Here is an 18402-nt window from a genome sequence, read left to right as displayed (position 1 = left end):
AGACAGCGCCTGTCCCTCGCTTGGGTGGGAGCCGGAAGGGAAGCAGAGACCTCTCTCAGCCTCCCTGCCCCCTGCCTCCCTGGGTGGGCTGGGGGGGGGATAGTTCCCACAACTCGTTTTTGAGTTGGGTATGGAGGCCTTCTTCATGTCCCTCCCAACATCACTATCCAGCCAGAGGCCCCAATAAGCAGGGCAGGGCAGGGAGAGGAGGGAGGCGAAGGGAGCTCTAGTCCATGGCTTCTGCCCCCTTTCTGGGCAGGCAGGGTGGCAGTGGGTACGGGCTGCACTTCTGGCTTTCCTGACCCCAATCTGGGTTGTGATTGTGGCTGTGGGGACACTCAGCACCTGTACACACACCTCGTACCTACCCCCAGAACATATGTACAGTAGGGGATTCTTCCAAACTGCGTCTGCCTGGCATCTCTGGCTGGGATGAGAGTGAGCCCAGGCCAGGAGCTGTCTGCCCACTGCAGTCACCACACAAAAGCCCACTGCACACCACACCTGCTGGGGGGTCCTTGGGTTCCAGGACTGGCCAAGGGCCTTCACCCCATAAGGTTCCTGTCAAAGGTCTAGACAGCAGCTTCCATGGTGTCCCTAGGCAGGTGGACAACAGGCAAGAAGCTGATTGGGTCACCGTAAAATGGAGTGGCACCCAGGGACTGGCTGGACAGTGGTCAGGGTCAGTCAACTAGGCCTAGCACTGCTCCTTTGCCCCTCCCAGAGAACTAACAGTGTTAAATCAGGAACCCTGTTGGAAAAGCACCTGGGGGCAGGTCCGAGCCTCAGGCTGTACCTGGCAGCTGCCTGCTGAGAAGGTTCTGGAAAGGATTCCACCACTGGGACAGACACATTGGGCCCCTTCTGAGCAGAGGGAAGAACATTGGGCAAGAGTGACCACCCCATGTCACAGCAGCAATAAGAACACTAAAAACTGCTTTCTTTTTGAAAACACTGAATTTGTTGTTTACTCTCAAAAGTTTTCATCCCAGGCCCGGCACCGTGGCCTAGTGGCTAAAGTCCTCACCTTGAATGCACTGGGATCCCATATGGGCACCGGTTCTAATCCTGGCAGCCCAGCTTCCCATCCAGCTCCCTGCTGGGAAAGCAGTTGAGGAAGGCCCAAAGCTTTGGGATCCTGCACCCGCGTGGGAGACCTGGAGGAAGTTCCTGGCTCCTGGCTCTGGATTGGTGTAGCACCGGGCATTGCGGTCACTTGGAGAGTGAATCACCAGGTAGAAGATCTTCCTCTTTCTCCTCCTCTCTCTATATATCTGACTTTACAATAAAAATAAATAAATCTTTAAAAAAAAAAGCTTTTGTCCCACCCGAACACTCCCTGGGCTCACCTGGTGCATGATGGAGACCTTGGGGGCCTGGGGCCTAGCAGCAGCCTATTCCTGTGTGCTGTGTGGGCCAGGGCATTTCACAGCGCTAGGAGACTTGGAATAGCCTGGGGCTTCCTTACCCAGGGGAGGGGGTGGGGGCTCTGTATACTGTGAGCTGTCCCTGCTGTGTTGGGAAGCAGCCCCCTCCTCACCCCATCCTGAGGGCCGGGATGTGCTGGTGGCAGATCCAGATGTTCAGCAGCTGTCCTGCCTGCTTCCGCCCCCCGCTGACCCCACATCCGTCAGGAAGCGTTCTCTCCCTGCCCCTCCCCACTCTCCCCCCAACCAATGTCCTTGGGCTCCTGGCCACCCCCACCTGCCTGTGCCCAGTTTCCTGAGTGGAGGCGTCTGTGTGGTCAGTTCTCCCTGCCCAGGGAGGCTTCTGCATTCCTGGGGTCCGGTTCTGGCCCTGAGTCCAGGCTGGATACCTCTTGGCAAGGATACTGGACCCTGGATTGGCCTTCCTCCTTTGTTCCCTGCCTTCTTCAAGGCTTGCTCTATGGGCATTGGAGGCATAAATCAAGGTCCCAGGGAGGCCGGCTGCTGGCCAGGAAGGTCTGAGATTAGCAGTCACTGTGGGTGGGGGGCAGGGCTGAGCCGGATGTCCGCCCCGGGGGCTCTACAAAGTCACCCAGGCCTGGCTGGGGACACCACCCCAGGCAGATGGGGGGGAGAGGTACAAGAGGTCATCCAGGAGAGGGCTTGGGACAGCCTCCTTCCTGTCACAGGGCTCCCACGGGCGGTGGGGTCAAGGGCCAGGCCGGATGTAGAGGAAGGCAGCAGGCTCCAGCTCGCTGACCTCCGTGCCTCCAGAACCTGGTCTCTGATCCCCTTCCCTGCCTCACCCCTCCAGCATCCTATGCTTTGGGGAGGGTGAGGGTGGAGGAAGGAAGGGTCCCTGGGGCAGGTGGCCCTGGCTACTAGAAGCTGGAGCTCCCAAGGAGTGTGCAGGTAGAACACCTTGCGAGATCAGCCACCCGCCACCCTGTGGGGCAGAGGAGGCTCCCGGCAGTGCAGTGTCCGCTAGCTCTCCCGACCACAGCACAAAGCCTCCAGGGCCTGACTGAGGGAGAGGGCAGCCCAACTGGGAGGTACTCGGACCAGCAGGACAGGCCATTCACTTCAGTGTGAGTTTCAGAGGAACTGGTTTATGGGGGGCTTGGGGGAGAAGGAAGGGAGAGATGGAGAGAGACATAGAGAGAGGGGGAGAAGGGGGAGGGAGAGGGAAGGAAGGAGACATACAGAGAGACACAGGAAATAGGAGACATGGGGAGGGGATATCTGGGTGTCCCATCTGCTGCTCCCTCCCCCAATACCTGGAGGCCAAGATCTCACCCAGATCTTCCACAAGGGTGGCAGAAACTCCACACCCTGAGCCTCAGCTACTACATCCCAGGGTCAGGGGCTGACCTCCAGCATCTTTGCTGCTGGCCAAATGCCTGCCGAGTAAAGGACTTTTAGGTGCAGATGCCCCACAGCTCCACCGCCAGGCACAATAAATGTGCTGACAAGAGAATCACGGTGGGCCTCGCGCATGTTCAGCTAGGCAGGCACCCAGCACAGCCCACTGTGCTACCAGACTCAGGTGTCACCCACATGGCAGAGTGACTATGGGTCCCATGGCGGCTGCATGCCTGACTCAGCCTTCAGCTGGTCTTGTGAGGTAAACCAGTTGTCCCCATCCTTAAAGCAGCCCCAGGCATGCCTTTAGCTGGTCCCCAGGGCTGGGGGGAACCCTTGGCAAGGCAGTGACCCTGACTCCACAGAGCAGGAAAACGTGTGTGTGTGTGTGGCAAGGCTTGGGGTTCTCTCAATAGTCAGGGCTTATCTTTATATATTTTTGTTTGTTTTTAAGATTTATTCATTTTTTAAAATTGGAAAGTCAGATTTACAGGGAAGGAGATACAGAAAGATCATCTATCTGCTGGTTTATTCCACATGTGGCCACAATAGCCAGAGCTGAGCCTATTTGAAGCCAAGAGCCAAGAGCTTCTTCCAGATCTCCCATGTGGGTGCAGGGTTCCAAGCCTTTGGGCCGTCCTTAACTGCTTTCCCAGGCCACAAGCAGGGAGCTGGATGGGAAGCGGGGCTGCTGAGATTAGGACTGGCGCCCATATGGGATCCCGGGGCTTTCAAGGCGAGGACTTTAGCCGCTAGGCCACGCCGCCGGGCCCCCACCTTGTATTTCTTAATGTACACCAAGAACCCTCACCTATGCATCCACACTCCAACAGCCTGGGCCGGGGTTGGGGGTGATCCCTCAAGCAGCAAGAAGTCACCACTGTGGCCTTTGGAGGCCTGCAGGAAGCTGCCGTCAGCAAGAACCCAGGCTCCAGTTTGGGCAGCAAGTGTCCACTCTGGCCTATCAGGTTGGCTCCTTGCATTTGTCTCTCAGGGCTCGACTGGGTTGGGAGACCGGGTCGCCCCACCCTTCCCTGTGGCTCTGCTCTCTGCAATACAACAGGGAGAGGGGATCCTACCAGAGCCCCCATAGGAGGAAGATGCAGCTTGTGGGGTTGGAAGAGGAAGCTGGTCCTGCAGGGCCCACCTGAAGCTTTCTGTGCTGGCACGGAAGGAAAAATGGATCTAGAAGCAGGATTTCCAGCCCAGCTTTCCGAGGAGTGGGTCTGGCTCAGGCAGTGCAAACCCATGGACCCCAAAGAGAAGGGCACTGGGGACCTCCCTCACTTCTGAGGTCACAGCAGTTGGGAGCCACGGCTGGGGGGGCAGGTAGCTAAGGCACTGCCATGGCCGGTCTCCAAGCACCTAGTCCACTCGCCTGGGGGCCCCGGCTGTGTCCACTGCCCAGCAACAGTGAGTCACAAAGGCGGCGGCCAGAGGTCACAAAGGACATAGGGCAGTGCGGGACGCCCAGCCCAGGGGAGGCCTCAGGTCAGCCGCGGGTGTGAGCGCTGGCGCACCCCCCCACCCCCCACCCCCGCCCATGTGTGTCATCTGCTTTGTGAAGGCCCTGGTGCACGTGTTCAAGATCTACCTGACTGCCAACTACGCCTACAACTTCCGCAGCTGGCCCGTGGACTTCCGCTGGGATGACGTGCGCGCCGCTGGCAGGGGCGGCAGTGGCCACCGCGCGCTCACGTGCGCAGCAGCTGCTGCGGGTGTCTGGCTACTTCGCGATGCGGCACTGGGTGGGGACACAGCCGGGAGGCCGCTGCCGCGAGGAGCACGTAGCCAAACACAATGCCTGCTGCAGCAGATCCGCGAGCTGCCCAGCCAGCTGGCCAGCTATGCACTGGCCCACTCGCTTGGCCGCTGGCTCGTGTACCCCGGCTCCATGTCCCTGATGACGCGTGCGCTGCTGCCGCTGCTGCAGCAGGGTCAGGAGCGCCTGGTGGAGCGCTACGGGGGCCGGCGCGCCAAGCTGGTGGCCTGCGACGGGAACGAGATCGACACCATGTTTATGGACCGACGCCAGGACCCGGGCAGTGAGGGCCGTGGCCTGCGGCTCGTCATCTGCTGCGAGGGCAACGCTGGCTTCTACGAGATGGGCTGTCTGTCGGCGCCTCTGGAGGCCGGCTATTCGGTGCTAGGCTGGAATCACCCAGGCTTTGGCAGCAGCACCGGCGCACCCTTCCCGCAGCAGGACGCCAACGCCATGGATGTGGTGGTCAAGTACGCGCTGCACCGGCTGCACTTCCCTGCTGCCCACGTGGTGATCTACGGCTGGTCCATCGGCGGCTTCACAGCCACCTGGGCCACCATGACCTACCCAGAGCTGGGCGCGCTGGTGCTGGATGCCACCTTTGATGACTTGGTGCCACTGGCGCTCAAGGTCATGCCGCACAGCTGGAAGGGGCTGGTGGTGCGCACAGTGCGTGAGCACTTTAACCTCAACGTAGCCGAGCAGCTGTGTTGCTACCCAGGGCCGGTCCTGCTGCTGCGGCGCACACAGGATGAAGTGGTGAGCACCTCGGGCCACCTGCCGCCCTTGCCGCCCGGCAACGTGGAGGGCAACCGCGGCAACGAGCTGCTGCTGCGACTGCTGCAGCACCGCTACCCGGCCGTGATGGCGCGCGAGGGCCGAATGATCGTGACGCGCTGGCTGCGCGCCAGCAGCTTGGCGCAAGAGGCCGCCTTCTACTCACGCCACCGCGTGGACGACAACTGGTGCCGGGCACTGCTGCAGTCCTACTGCGCCCACTGCCTCCAGGAGCTGGGGGACGAGGAGTCCGGGACGCGGCACAGGCTCGCCTTCCCCTGGCTCGTGGGCCAGGGCCTGAGGCCGCGGCGCCGCCGGCAGCTGGCCCTGTTCCTGGCCCGCAGACACCTGAAAAACGTAGAGGCCACACACTGCAGCCCGTTGGAGCCCGCGGACTTCCAGCTGCCCTGGGAGCTGTAGGCCCGCGCAGGCCTGGGACTTGCATGCGCCCTCGGCCGTCCAGCCCCCGGCTTGCGTCCTGCACTGGCAGGCCGCGGGATGGCTCCCTCCTCTCTCTCCCGGACACTTTGGGAGTCCCATGCCCAGCTCCTAAGGGGCCCGTAAAGATGCCCCTCACGAGGTTGATGCCGGTGCTGTGTGATCACCAGGGAAGCAGGGTGGAAGGTGGGGGCAGGGCCAGGCAGATGGACATGCCGGCTTCAGAGGGAGCGGGCCGCAAGGGGCTGTGTGCTAAGGCCGGGAGGGGATGGGGCTGCCCACTAGGAAGCTAGCCAGGACACTGGACAGGAACCCCGAGCTGTGGGGGACCTCGGCCAGGACCCCCAGGCTGCCACAGGAGCTACAGGTCTCCAAAGTCAAGGCTCACGGGGAGCCGCGGGAGCCAGACGCGCGGGGCTGGGCCGAATCGCGGGCTCGTCGACCCTATCCTGTCCCCACGGGCAGGACCAGGACTCACGGCGTGGGAAAGCCGACCCCCGAGGTCCGACCCCCGAGGGTCCGGTGGCAGCGCCCCGGCACTGCAGCGGCTCGGACCTGCCAGTCTCGCTACTGAAGCCAACCTGGAGGCCGCACGGCCCGCCTCCCCTCCAGCCTCGGCCAATCACATTGGGGCGCAGAAACGAACCGCCTGGCAACCGCGCCAAGGAGCGCTCTTATTGGGCGACGCTCGTGGGGGCTGGGAGGGGGCGGTGCGCGACCGGGCGGAAGTGGGGCGTCGCTCCTCTGATGGCGTGGCACGCGGCGACCGGGGCGGTTCCGTCGGTGTGCGACGGCGGCTGCAGCTCGGCCGGCTCGCGGACATGGACTCCGCCGGCCAAGGTAGCCGCCCGCCGTCCCGGGGCCGAACCGCATTGCGGGCGTCTGTCAGGTCCTTGTTTCTGCTGTTGGAATCTTCTAGGTTTTGCTGCTTTCTGCGAGTTTGCTTTTTTATGGGTGTCACGGGTCAGGAACGGATGTCAGCCGTCCGCTGCTTCGCTCTGCAGTGCGCACCTGGAGTGTCCGGGCTTTGCATCCTGGGGGGCTTGTGACCGGCCTGGTGCACTGTGGTTTTTATATTGTTGTTATTATTATTATTATTATTATTATTTTGGGGGTCGGCGTGGTGCACTGCGGTTTTTTATTATTTTTTGGGGGGGATAGCCTAATGGTTAACGTCCTTGCCTTGCACTTGGGCGCCGGTTCGTATCCGGCTGCTCCCTGTCCCATCCAGCTTCCAGTCTGTGGCTTGGGAAAGCAGTCGAGGACGGACTAAAGCCTTGGGACCTGCACCCAAGTGAGAGACCCTGAAGAATCTCCTGACCCCTGGCTTCTGATCAGTGCAGCTCAGGCTGTTGTGTTCACTTGGGGAGTGAACCAGCAAATGGAAGATCTTTCTCTCTGTATTTTCTTCTTTCTGTAAATGTGACTTTCCAATAAATTAAACAAATGCAAAAAAGATTATTTTTCATTAAAAATATTTACAGGGGAATGAGAAAGATTTTCCATCTGCTGGTTTGTTCCCCAGATGGCCACAATGGTCAGAACTCCACTGGTCAGAAACCAGAAGCTTCTTCCGATTCTCCTATGCAGGTGCAGGGTCCCAAGGCTTTGGACCATCCTCTCCTGCTTTCCCAGACCACAAGCAGGGAGCTGAATGGGACGCGAACCAGTGTCCGCATGGGATATTGTCACTGCAGGCGACCCCCGGCACATGTTGGACTAGCCGTTGTGTGTCCGGGGAGTCAGAGTGTCTAGGGGCAAACTGCAGGGGAAGCCTGCAGAGGGTTCATGGTGCTGCTGGGCTGCACACTGGATTAGTGCGGCAAGGGGAACAGCTCTGCAGCGGGAGGACCATGCAGCTTCTCTGTTGCTGTGGACTGAGGTGGCCCCCTCTCCCTCCCCCTCTGCATGGCTGGATCTCCTGGTCAGGGGCTAAAGGGACTGAGTCAGACTGCTCCATGTGGAACCTGGGTAGGTGGTACTTTCCTGGCAGAAGCCTTGGGTAGAAAGTGATGCTTGCAGGACACAGTGGCTGGGGCGGGTCTGCCGAGAAGAGGCCTGTGGTCTCCCCTGGCTGCCCCTGCTGTCTCCTGGTGGAGTCCTGAAGTGGCGTTTTCTGACTGTTTTGTCCCAGCAGATATCAACTTGAACTCCCCTAACAGGGTGCTGCTCTCAGACTTTGGGCCGGAGCCTGCTGTCCCTGTGGGGGTCGCTGTACCTGCCATTGTGCCTGGGCTGACGGAGGCTGAGGCTGAGGAGCTGCGTGCAGAGCTTGTCAAGGTACGGCCATCGGGGTCACCCCGTGCTGAGTGCCATCTAGCAGAGGGGACAGGTCCTGACCTTGTCTGTCCTTTGTGTGTGCGAAGTTGACCACATCTGCAAGGTCAGCACCCGTTTCCGGGTTCAAGGCCTGGTGGAGCTGAAAAAAAAATTTTTTTTTTTTTTTGAGCCAAATTTTTTTGCAAACACGGCTTTTCTGAACCTGCCTTGTGAGACCTGTTTGGGGTGAGATGAGGGTACTGAGCAAGAGCCTCTGGGTGCGTTCTTTTTTTGTGTGTGCTCAGGGGCGCCTGGTGCAGGCTCCCGGAGAAGAGGAGTCCCCCTGACCCCTGCCCTGGCAAGTCAGCCCCGCAGCAGCTGTCTGCCCTCAGAGGGTTCGCACAGAGGCAGCCCCAGGCCAGGGATGCCTCCGCCACATCTGGGTGGTGGTTTTGTTTTGATTTGATTTTGAGCTACATTTGAGAAAGGGTGCATGTTCCACCTGTTGGTTTACTCCGTGGGTGCTGGTCACTAGTGTTTGATAGCAAGAAGGTGAGTTCCTCCCTACCCACAGGGGTCTGTGGTCTCCATCCCCTCATCACTGTCGTGAACATTAGAAAGCTAAAGGGAGGGCCTGGCACCGTGGCCTAGCAGCTGAAGTCCTTGCCTTGAACGCGCAGACATCACATATGGGCGCCGGTTCTAATCCCGGCAGCCCTGCTTCCCATCCAGCTCCCTGCCTGTGGCCTGGGAAAGCAGTCGAGAATGACCCAAAGCCTTGGGACCCTGCACCTGTGTGGAATACCAGAAGCTCCTGGCTCCTGGCATTGGATCAGTGCAGCACTGGCCATTGCGGTCACTTGAGGAGTGAGCCATCAGACGGAAGATCTTCTCTTGTCTCTCCTCCTCTCTGTATGTCTGCCTTTCCAATAAAAATAAATAAATTAAAAAAAAAAAAAAAGAAAGATGCCCGTTGGGCAGGAGTGGTGCTTCTGCAAGCAGGGATTGCCTGCAGCCTGGCAGTGTCGGGGTGCTCGTCAGCTCTTCCAGCCGACGCGGCCGTCACTGACCAGTGTGTGCTTTGCAGGTGGAAGAAGAAATTGTCACCCTGCGCCAGGTGCTGGCGGCCAAGGAGAGGCGCTGTGGAGAGCTGAGGAGGAGGCTGGGCCTCTCGGCGCTGGAGGGGCTCAGGCAGAACCTGTCGAAGAGCTGGCACGACGTGCAAGTGTCCAATGCGTAGGTGCCTGCTCTGTTGCTGGAGAGGGTGTTCCCTGGGTGCTGCCCTGCTGCCCCGAGTCCTGGGCCCGTGGACAGGGTCTCTGCTTATTCCTGAAAAGGCAGGTGGACACACCTGCTGACCATCCGAGCCGGCACTGACGAGAATGCCTCAGGCTTCCAGTTTGAGAGCTGATTAAGTTCTTAACAAGTCAGTTTTCTGTGTCTGCTCAAGTGGACTCAAGTTCTTGGGAGCGTGACTTTGGCCACAACCCTAGCACCTCTGACCTTGACTGCTCTGATTGGGGAGTGGCCATGTGGCTTCTGTGAGCTGTGGGTGTTGCCCAGAGGCCAGGTCTGGCCTGGAGGTGGATCTGGTCACTGGGCCACCATCCATCATCCTCCTCGGTAAGCAACCTTGTGTGTTTTCTCAGACAGGGGGATTAGAATCACTGGCACCTTCAAAGCAAGCTCCCTGTGGGCAATGTTGTCCCCAGTGATAGGCATGTGGGCCGTCTTCAGTTGGCTGGGCCTCTCCTTGTGTCCCTGGGCCCTTTTTGTTGGCGTGCTAGAGGTCCTGGCAGCCACCTGGCTGCTGCTCACCTGCCATGGGAAGCCTTGTTGAGTCCTTCTGAATAATTCACTGCAGATTTTCTGTTTGTAGCTATGTGAAAACTTCTGAGAAACTTGGAGAGTGGAATGACAGAGTGACCCAGTCTGATCTGTGAGTGCTGTGCCACTAGCTGCCCCTCCTTGCTCTTACCCTGGCTCCCCTGAGGGCACAGGCCCATATTGGGGTCCGCTTGTGGCTGTCCTCTACTGTTGCTTTGTGGAGACCCTCCTTTTAACACTGGGGGGCTGGAACAGTAACTGGAAGGGGCCTGGTGCATACCTCAGGCAGAAGGCTGGAGTGGCCCCCCAGAGCCTTAGCTCCTGGCCATGGGCAGCGTGGGCAGCGCCACCTGGTGGTGACTTCTCATTCCCTTGTTTTCATGCCCTCCTTCCTCTGCAGACTGAGCCCTAGCTTGAGCCACCGCAGGGCACGATGTGGACTGGGTACTCTGGGTGTGAGGGGTCCTGCTGGGGAAATCCTGAGCTCTGGGGGCAGCACCCATTCGTGTTGGCACAGCCACGTGCAGTGGGTGCCACTTCACTGACTCCTGTGGTCTGAGACACTGGTGTTCCTGGCTGAGTGTCGCTGAATAGGGTCTGGTGTTTGCACACAGCCACTTGATGGATTTTTCCATCTCACATGGCAGGGGGTGCTGTGGTGGTTACACAGAGCCTGGGTGCAAAGACCTGGGGTTAGGCCCCAGGAAGCAATTGCTGCCAAGGTGGTCTAGAAGCTACTGGGGGGTGGGCAAACTGGTGGCACATCCTTGGGCACGGCAGCCAGTTCTTGCCTGGCTGTGCAGGAGTCCAGGTGACCTGTCTTTAGAGCTGTGGCAGACCGTGGCTTTGCAGGGGCGCATACTTCAGGTTGCCCCTCAGCTGTGGTGAGCAGAGCCCGGCATCAGGCTGCTGCAGTGCCCTCAGCAGCAGAGTGGGTGCCCCTGGCCCCTGGACTTGGTGTGCGGCAGAGGTTCTCTTCGGGTCTCCCTCCACCCCCTTTCTGCTGGTGGGAGGACCCTCCTGATCCCCCTGGCCTGGCACGGCTGGAGTGGATGCTGTTTATAACAGCTCCCTAGAGGGCTGCTGTGAGGATGGACCCTGCCTGTGCCTTGTGAGATGGCACCATGCTGCCTTGGTCACTGGTGGGCTGAGAAGTCCAGTGCTGAGGTCCTGACTCATCCACTTGGACCCCTGTGTGTGCCAACTACCAGGGAGTGAGGTAGGGGTCCCACAGGATGCGCAGCAGCAGAATGGTCTGGCTGGGCCTCTCTGCGCAGGCTTGTCAGTTGGCTGGGCTCTGGGGCACTCTGAGAGGAGGACTCAGGAGGAGGCCAGCAGAGGCTCTGCCCTTTGGCTGGGGCGACTTGGCCAGTGCTCTCTTTTTGGCTGCCTGGTCCATTTCTGTGTCGTGACCCCAGCATGTGCCTGTGGTTCAGTGGGCTGTGGAGGGATGAGACATAGGGCCAGGATCGGTGTCAGCTACAGATGAGGAGGCCTGCCCGGGAGGAATCAACTGTGTGCCCTACCCATGCTCATGTGGCGTAGGCTTGGGGGCTGCTGCTGTCCCAGCTCCCTTGCAGTGCCTCCTCCCTTTGAGCATCAAGATTCTGAGGGGTTTCCCAGAATTTTCTGCTTCAGATTCACTCCAGCAGGCCATGGAGTGTCGATGTGGTGCTGCTTACTTGTCGGCTTGGGGGGAACGGAGGTGGAGGTTTCGGACCTGCACCCTGCAGCTGGCCTTGGCGTTCAGCAGAGCCCAGCTCTGGGGACAGACTGCTTCTGTGAGCTTGTTGAGCCTGTGGGCACCGGGAGGGGGCTGTGTGTGGGCAGCTGCAAACCCCTAACGCTGTGCCCTGGAGCTTGCCATTAGGAGCCCCTTGGGGCTCAGCCTGGTGACTGGGATGGTCCCAGAGGCCATGGCCCTCCCTGTGGCCTTGGGCTCCCTGCCCTGACTCCCCAGTAGCTTTGTATCATGTTTGGGTTGTGGTCTTCCCTGACAGAGGCCATCTGGTCTTTTGTTGGGCAGTAGCTTCAGCTGTGGAAAGCTCCACTGGGCTGTGCTGCTGGAGCTGAGGTCATGGAGCCAAGGCTCAGGGCGAGATGCCCATGCTGGGGCAGCAGGTGGACAGGGTGGAGGGAACTGTTCTGAGAGGACACTGGAGGACAGCACTGGCCCTGGGGAGGGCAGTCTCTGCTCTTCCTTCTCCATGCACTGCCTCTCACTCCAGGAGAGAGAAGGGACCAGTGCTGTCCCAGGTGGTGGAGGTGAAGCTGAGGGTCATCGTAGGGAGCCTGTGTTCCTGCAGCAGCCAAAGAGCTTCAGGCCTTGTGCCGACCTTGCCTTCCTTGCCCGTGGGTTGTGGCTGTGCTCCCACTGGCTTGGTTGACTTTGGTGTCTCCATCCCAGGTATAAGAAAACTCAAGAGACGCTGTCGCAGGCGGGGCAGAAGACCTCGGCTGCCCTGTCCACTGTGGGCTCTGCCATCAGCAAGAAGCTTGGGGACATGAGGTGAGAATTCCCTGCCTTGGTCTCTGGCAGGGACTGCTGAGGCTGCCCTGGGAGTTCAGGAGCACAGCTCTGTCTGCCGACTTGGCGTTACTTCTGCGTTCCTGGGGATGGCGGTCCCCTTAGTGCCTTTTGGCTTGGCCCAGGGGATGTGGGTCTGGGCAGGCCCCAGAGCTCACAATCAGGTGCCTGGAGGCAGGGCCGTGGACCTCCTGGCCATCAACGGGGTTGGAGCTGGTGCAGGTGGCTGCACGTGGGGGCACCTGTGTTCCTTCCTGGCCAGAAGCCCCCAGGCAAGGTCCACAGGTGTGGATGAGTGACAGCCAGCAGGGGTGCTTTGTTACTTGCCTCTCACTGCACTGGAACTGTACACTGCTGTTTTTTTGTTTTGCTTTGTTTTTATTTATTATTTATATGAGGTAAGTAAATTTCACGTTTTTCACAATATAGGTTTAGAGTGATAGGGGCTCCTTCCCTCCCCACCTATTTTGTTTAAGATTATAAAAAATGTACTTTAGGGCCAGTGTTGTAGCACAGCAAATAAATCTACCATCTGTGATGCCAGCATCCCATATGGGTGCTGCACTTCCAGTCCAGCTCCCTGCGAATAACCTGGGCAGGCAGTGCTTGGGCCAAGTGTTTATGACGAAGCTCCTGGTGACCATCTGTGGGGTGAACCAGCAGACGAATGATCCCTCCCTCCCTGCCTCCCCACTTTATTCTCTCACCCTCTTCTCTGGTTTGTAATTCTGTTTTGCAAATAAATACATATTTTAAAAAATTATTTGAAAGGGTTAGGTTTAGGGTTATTTGAAAGGGTTAGGGCTACAGAGAGAAGAGACAGAAAGATCTTCCATCTGCTGGTTCAGTCCTCAAATGACTGTAATGGCTGGAGCTGAGCTGATCCGAACCCAGGAACCTCTTCCAGGTGTCTCATGTAGGTGCAGGGTCCCAGGGCTTTGGGCCGTCCTCTGCTGTTTTCCCAGGCTATAAGCAGGGAGCTGGATGGGAAGTGGAACAGCTGGGACATGAATGAGCATCCATATGGGTTCCCGGCGCCTGCAAGGTGAGGATCAATCAATTGAGCCATTACACTTGCCCTATCAAATAAATACAGACTTTTAAAAAATGTATAGACAGGCAAAGAGAGACGTGAGTAAGCAAAAGGGTGCCCATCTGTCGCCATCATGGCAGCTGCCCTTTCTATCTTTTGTGTGGTAGCAGGAACCCAATTCCTTGAATCTGTCTGTCTAAATTTGCAGAAAAGTGGAGTTAAGAGCCAAGCTGGATGCTGTGTTTAGACTGTCCCGCAGGAGAAGTTGCACGAACAGGTCTCCTGCGTGCCCCGGTCACACCTGCCATCAGCTGTGGCCAGAGTACTTGGAATTGCCCAGGATGTGCACTGGCCCCGCGTTGGAGCCTCAGTTCATGGTCCCACATGGGAGTCCCAGGATCATGGACCCGTGGGGGAGCTTTGGTTCACGGTCCCACTTGGGAGCCGTGGGTTCATGGCCCCGTGGGGAGCCCTGGACACATAGTCCTGTGTGGGACCCTCTGGTGTGGTGCAGCTGAGCTGTTGGCAAAAGGGGTCTGATGTGACTTCCACTGAGGCTCTGGGGGGACTCAGTTCTGCTCCCTGGGTTGTGCCACCTGCTGCGTGGTGCTGAGCTGGGGTCGGGGTAGCTCGCAGCACAAGGGTCTGACCCTGCATCCAGCTACAGAGTGTTCCCTCTTGGAGATAGCAGGACCTGCTGTGCTGGAGCTGCCTGCTCCAAGGCGTGGTCCTGTTCATGTTGGGGTCATTTGCTCACACTGGGTTCCCACACTTCTCCCTGAGGCTGGAGGTTTCGGCAGTGTTGGAATGCCCAGAGCAAACTAGTCCTGGCTGTTCCCATCTGGACGTTTCTTGTACGGTCAGCCCTGGTCTGAGGGCTTGCTCTGTCTCTTCTTGAGAGGAGTGAAATGCTGCAGGCTCTGCAGACTCTAGGCCTGGCCGCTGAGCCTGCTGCACCACCTGGTGTCAGCAGGGTTCCTGCAAGGGTCGCCTCCGCTGCCCAGTGTGCAGGCACTCAGCCCCCAGGGCAAGCAGGAGCTTTGGGACCAGCCTTCTCTGTTGGCTCGTTGTGTCCAGCATGCCTGAGGGCTAGCCTGCTTGCGCTGGACAAGTGTTCACAGGTAGTTCCTGGGGAGGCTGTTCAACATGCTGGGTGGAGTCGGGATTTTCCGGCAGCCTGGCCTGAGGCGCTGGGGGTGTCATCTGGCCTGTGCGCTGTGGCTCCCCCACATCTGCACGTGGACTCTCTCGGCCTCCTCCCTTTGCTCTCCAGATGCCCAGGAGAGTCACTGGGGCCTGCCCCCTGTCTTGTGGCCGTGCAGTGTCCTTGCCACACAGCGTGGCCTCTGAGGCTCTGCTTACGGCCCTGGGGGGCCCCTGGCTCCCCCCTCTCTGCTGACGCTGTGTTTCTGCTTTCCTTCTGCTGCTGCTGTCTGCAGAGCTCATCCGTTCTCGCATTCCTTTAGGTAAGAGGGAGTCGGACACCCCGAGAAAGCTTTTCCCTGCATCAGGATGGACTGTGGGACCCTGAGTGCCTGGGAGGGAGCAGTGGCACTGTGGACGGTGTCCCGGGCTTCCACTGGACCCTTGTGGACCCAGTGCTGGGCACTTGGGCAGCCTCCTGGGTGCTTGCATTCAGAGTGAATTCTTGAGACATGGCTGGCCTTCAGCCGCCCTCTGCACTCCTGGGCTGGTCCTGATTCCTTGGAATCCAGGAAGGTTCCTTAGCTTGGTGCCTGAGCCCTCTAGAGTGTCCTCCTGAGGAGTCCTGGCCTTGTGCTGGTCAGGCTGCTGCCATGTGCTCTGGATGTCCCTGTTCTGACAGGGCTGTGCCCCCCACTGAGGCAGCAGCAGGTACCTGGGGCTTAGATTCTTTGTGGGACTGGGAGCTGGATTCAGCCGTGCCAGGTGTGGAGTCAGGCTCCTGGGTGCCAGTCCTGTCCTCGGTGTGCTAACTCCTTCTTTCTCTGCTCCCCGTGCTCCCGGCAGCAGCCACTCCATCCGCCACTCAGTAAGCATGCCGGTCATGAGGTAACGTGAGCTGCACCCTCCACTCAGCTCTGAGAGCCAGCCTGCGTTTCTGTTCTCCCGAAATAAGGACTGCTCCTGATGCCAGGGGTGGGGTGGTGGCTGGTTCCAAGGCCTGCGTTGGAGGCCTCCAGGGTTGGGCGAAGCAGGGGATGGGGGCTTCTGCATAGACCCCAGCCCCTGTTTGCCGGCTCCCTGAGTCACGGGGGTCTCTGGGCTATGGTCCTGGGTCCTCTGCTGTCAGCAGGACCTGTCCTCATTAGGGACTGCGGGGCAGGGGAGTGAGGGAGTCGAGCAGAGGAGGCTAGCCTGCCTTCATTGCCGTCCTGTCCTGCTTCGTCGTGTCTGAGACATGGACACAGCAAATTGCTTTGTGGCCCAGAGCCAGCGAGCTGGAGGAGCACAGGTGGAAGACTAGGCTTGGATAAGTCTGTCCTGCCCTGAGAGTCGCTCCCGGGAAGGGCCGTGGCTGGGTGCCGTGGGAGGCGTGTCTCCCCTTGGCCGTGTCACTGCAGGGAGGTGGGGTGCTCTTGGGGATTCTTCCTTGGATGATGGAGATCAAGCCTGCTCCTCACACACCTGTCTCCCTCCCTCAGGAACTCCGCAACCTTTAAGTCGTTTGAAGACCGAGTCGGGACCATCAAGGTAATTGTTTCCGGCTCTCCAGCGATGTGCCCCACAGCACACCCATGAGCCTCTTTCCAGAGTGTCCCACCAGGGGTGGACACTGTCCGTGGGTGGCATTGCTTCTGCCTGTGGAGAGTGTCCAGCCTAGCTCAGGTGTCCCCTTTTGTTCTGGTCTCCTACAGTCCAAGGTTGTGGGTGGCAGAGAGCACAGCAACGACCCTAACCCTTCGTCCCCGGGAAGTGACGACCAGCCCCTGCCAGACCACATGCCTTTCTGAGGCACCAAACACTGCAAGCACACCCTGGCCCTGGCTGCAGCTTGACATGTGGCAGAACTGGCGGGACGACGGCCTCCGCCCCGGGCGTGGGCATTTCCCCCGCTGTCCTCCCTGGGTTGTAGGAGGGGTCAGCTGGAGGAGTTCCCTGGGTCGTGTACCCCCTCGTAGAAGGTCAGGGAGGGTGTCCACCCGGGAAGCCTGGCTGAGATCCAGAAAGGAACTGATTATTGCCACTTGCTTAGTTGTCCTGGGAATGATTGAGCTCTAACACAAGCAAATTCCTTATTTTTTTAATGCAGTGGAATTCCAAAAATTAAATTTGGGCAAAGCAGCTTTAGCCTCACAGTTGTGGAATATTATTTCTTTGGACTGTATGTTGCCTCATGCTTTATCCGTTCATTGTCTACAAAGAGGATTCCTTCACAGTCCTGCATGTGTGTGTGGCCCAGCCTGTCGAGCCTTCTCCCAGCCATGGCTCTCAGGTGATCTGCTGGATACCATAGCCTAGCCTGGCCTGCCCCACACCTGTTCTGGCTGATTGCCATGTGCAGCTGTGCATGTAGGGGTCTGACCAGCATGGTCACTTTCTGGTGTACAAGACCCACCTCTTAGTGACATAGTGCGGCAGGGACCAGTCATTGAGACATAGCAAGGTTTGGTGCCTAGCCACAGTTTCCTGCTAAGACAGACACAGTGGTGGCCCAAGTAACTTGTCTTCTATCAGCCACATGGGAGACCTGGACCATGTCCCTTGCTTCCACCTGCAGCTCGGGCTGAGCCCTCGCTGTGGTGGGCTTCTGGGGAGTGGATCAGCACAATGGCTTTCGCAGCTGTGTCTCAGGTGAAGTAGGAGACGTAGCAATGCCCGCTATGGTGCCTGTGCTTGAGCCTGGCCTGGTTGAGTAGCACTGCCCAAGTCCAGTCCCCTGTTGGCTGTGTGGTTCGGGCAGGGGCACACCACTGGGCCTGCAAAGATCGCCCTCCTGTTGGACTGCCGTGGCCTGGCAGTCTCTTGCCAGAGTCCTATGGTTGGGAACCAGGTCAGAGGGCAGCTCTGCCTTGGTGGCTGGAGTGGGCTCAGCACTGTCCTCAGGTTTCTGCTGACAGGTGCACGTCTGCCAGTTGTGAACTCTTGGGGTCTGTGCCTCCACACCATACGTGGCTGAGTGCCATTTGGGATCCTTCCTCCTAAGCCAGGGGTGCGAATGAGAATCGTACCAATGGGTTGTCTAGGTCAGCAAAGCACTCCCTTTGGGGAAACCTGTGGAGTATCTTCCAGGCCCAGGGGAAAGGCAGGCACCTTGGTCAGCAGAGGCTTGCCAGGACGTTGTAGGCCCCACTGTGGTGGTTCTCTGCCATGCTTGGCAAAGCTTGAGCACTGCCCCCCAGTATAAGCAGAACCAGGTCTGTCACAGGTACAGGGAACCCATGGGCAGAGTGACTGCTCTAACTTGCAGGTCAGGGGCAAGGACTTTGGGACAGTTGGGGGTAGCCTTCGGCGGAAGGGGTCCAGCCCAGGCAGCATGACAGTCCTACTGACTGTCGCACAGCACGCAGCTGTGGGGTGCCCCAGGGAGCTTCAGGCACTCCTGTGAGTCAGGTGTTTGATGCTTTGCCTATGGGGAGGAGTACAGAGAACCACAGAAGGTTTGGTTCCCCTGCTGCAGTGACTTTTAAGTACAGTTTTATTCATTTATTTTGGAAGTGAGAAGTTGTCCATTTGCTAGTTGACTCCCAGATGCCAGCAACAGCCAAGACTGGGCCAGGAAGGCTGGTGCTGGAAGCAGGGGACACAGTGGGTCTCCCTGGCAGGGCTGGAACCCTCAGTGCTGCCTCCAGGGTCAGTCGGAATGAACGAACCAGACTCTGGCCCATGAGGGCAACTTGGCCTCTGCACCTGATGCTTGCCCAACTTGTTTTTTATGATTTAGTTGTTGGAAAGGACAAGTTAGAGTGAGACCTTCTACCCACTGGGAGATGCATTGGTTCACTCCTGGATGGCTGCAGTGGCCAGGGCTTGGCCAGATCCAGTTGAGGAGCCAGGAGCTTTTTCTGTG

At 58.8% G+C, this 18402-nt stretch overlaps 3 protein-coding genes across 6 annotated transcripts in view; all 3 read left to right on the top strand.

Annotated features, from left to right (window-relative positions):
- Positions 1–18402, top strand: part of DNAJC5 (DnaJ heat shock protein family (Hsp40) member C5) — a 77343-nt gene that overhangs the window by 31324 nt on the left and 27617 nt on the right. The window lies entirely within an intron of this gene.
- Positions 3945–5946, top strand: ABHD16B (abhydrolase domain containing 16B). Its single transcript, XM_004586138.2, has one exon. It carries the CDS (start codon positions 4333–4335, stop codon positions 5746–5748), a length of 1416 nt encoding a protein of 471 aa, XP_004586195.2. The 5' UTR covers positions 3945–4332; the 3' UTR covers positions 5749–5946.
- Positions 6322–16418, top strand: TPD52L2 (TPD52 like 2). Of its 4 annotated transcripts, XM_012927198.2 has the most exons (9): positions 6337–6606; positions 7904–8046; positions 9113–9261; positions 9905–9964; positions 12260–12361; positions 15264–15266; positions 15402–15443; positions 16037–16085; positions 16250–16418. In XM_012927198.2, exons 1-9 carry the CDS (start codon positions 6588–6590, stop codon positions 16343–16345), a joined length of 663 nt encoding a protein of 220 aa, XP_012782652.2. In that variant the 5' UTR covers positions 6337–6587; the 3' UTR covers positions 16346–16418. The 4 variants fall into 4 exon arrangements, with proteins under 4 accessions (XP_012782657.2, XP_012782652.2, XP_012782658.2 ...); XM_012927203.2 differs by lacking the exon at positions 9905–9964 and having other exon boundaries at positions 6322–6606; XM_012927199.2 differs by lacking the exons at positions 15264–15266; positions 15402–15443 and having other exon boundaries at positions 6355–6606.

This window comes from Ochotona princeps, chromosome 22, assembly GCF_030435755.1.
Source record: "Ochotona princeps isolate mOchPri1 chromosome 22, mOchPri1.hap1, whole genome shotgun sequence".
NCBI classification, from domain to species: Eukaryota; Metazoa; Chordata; class Mammalia; order Lagomorpha; family Ochotonidae; genus Ochotona; species Ochotona princeps.
The sequence above is the reverse complement of the archived record's forward strand: the minus strand, read 5'-3'. Positions and strand labels throughout refer to the sequence as shown.

Coding starts and splice junctions, on each gene's coding strand:
- TPD52L2 (XM_012927198.2), top strand. Junction 8,047..9,112: donor TGCGTGCAGAGCTTGTCAAG/GTACGGCCATCG, acceptor TGTGCTTTGCAG/GTGGAAGAAGAAATTGTCAC. Junction 16,086..16,249: donor ACCGAGTCGGGACCATCAAG/GTAATTGTTTCC, acceptor GGTCTCCTACAG/TCCAAGGTTGTGGGTGGCAG.
- ABHD16B (XM_004586138.2), top strand. CDS start 4,333: ATGTGTGTCATCTGCTTTGTGAAGGCCCTGGTGCACGTGTTCAAGATC.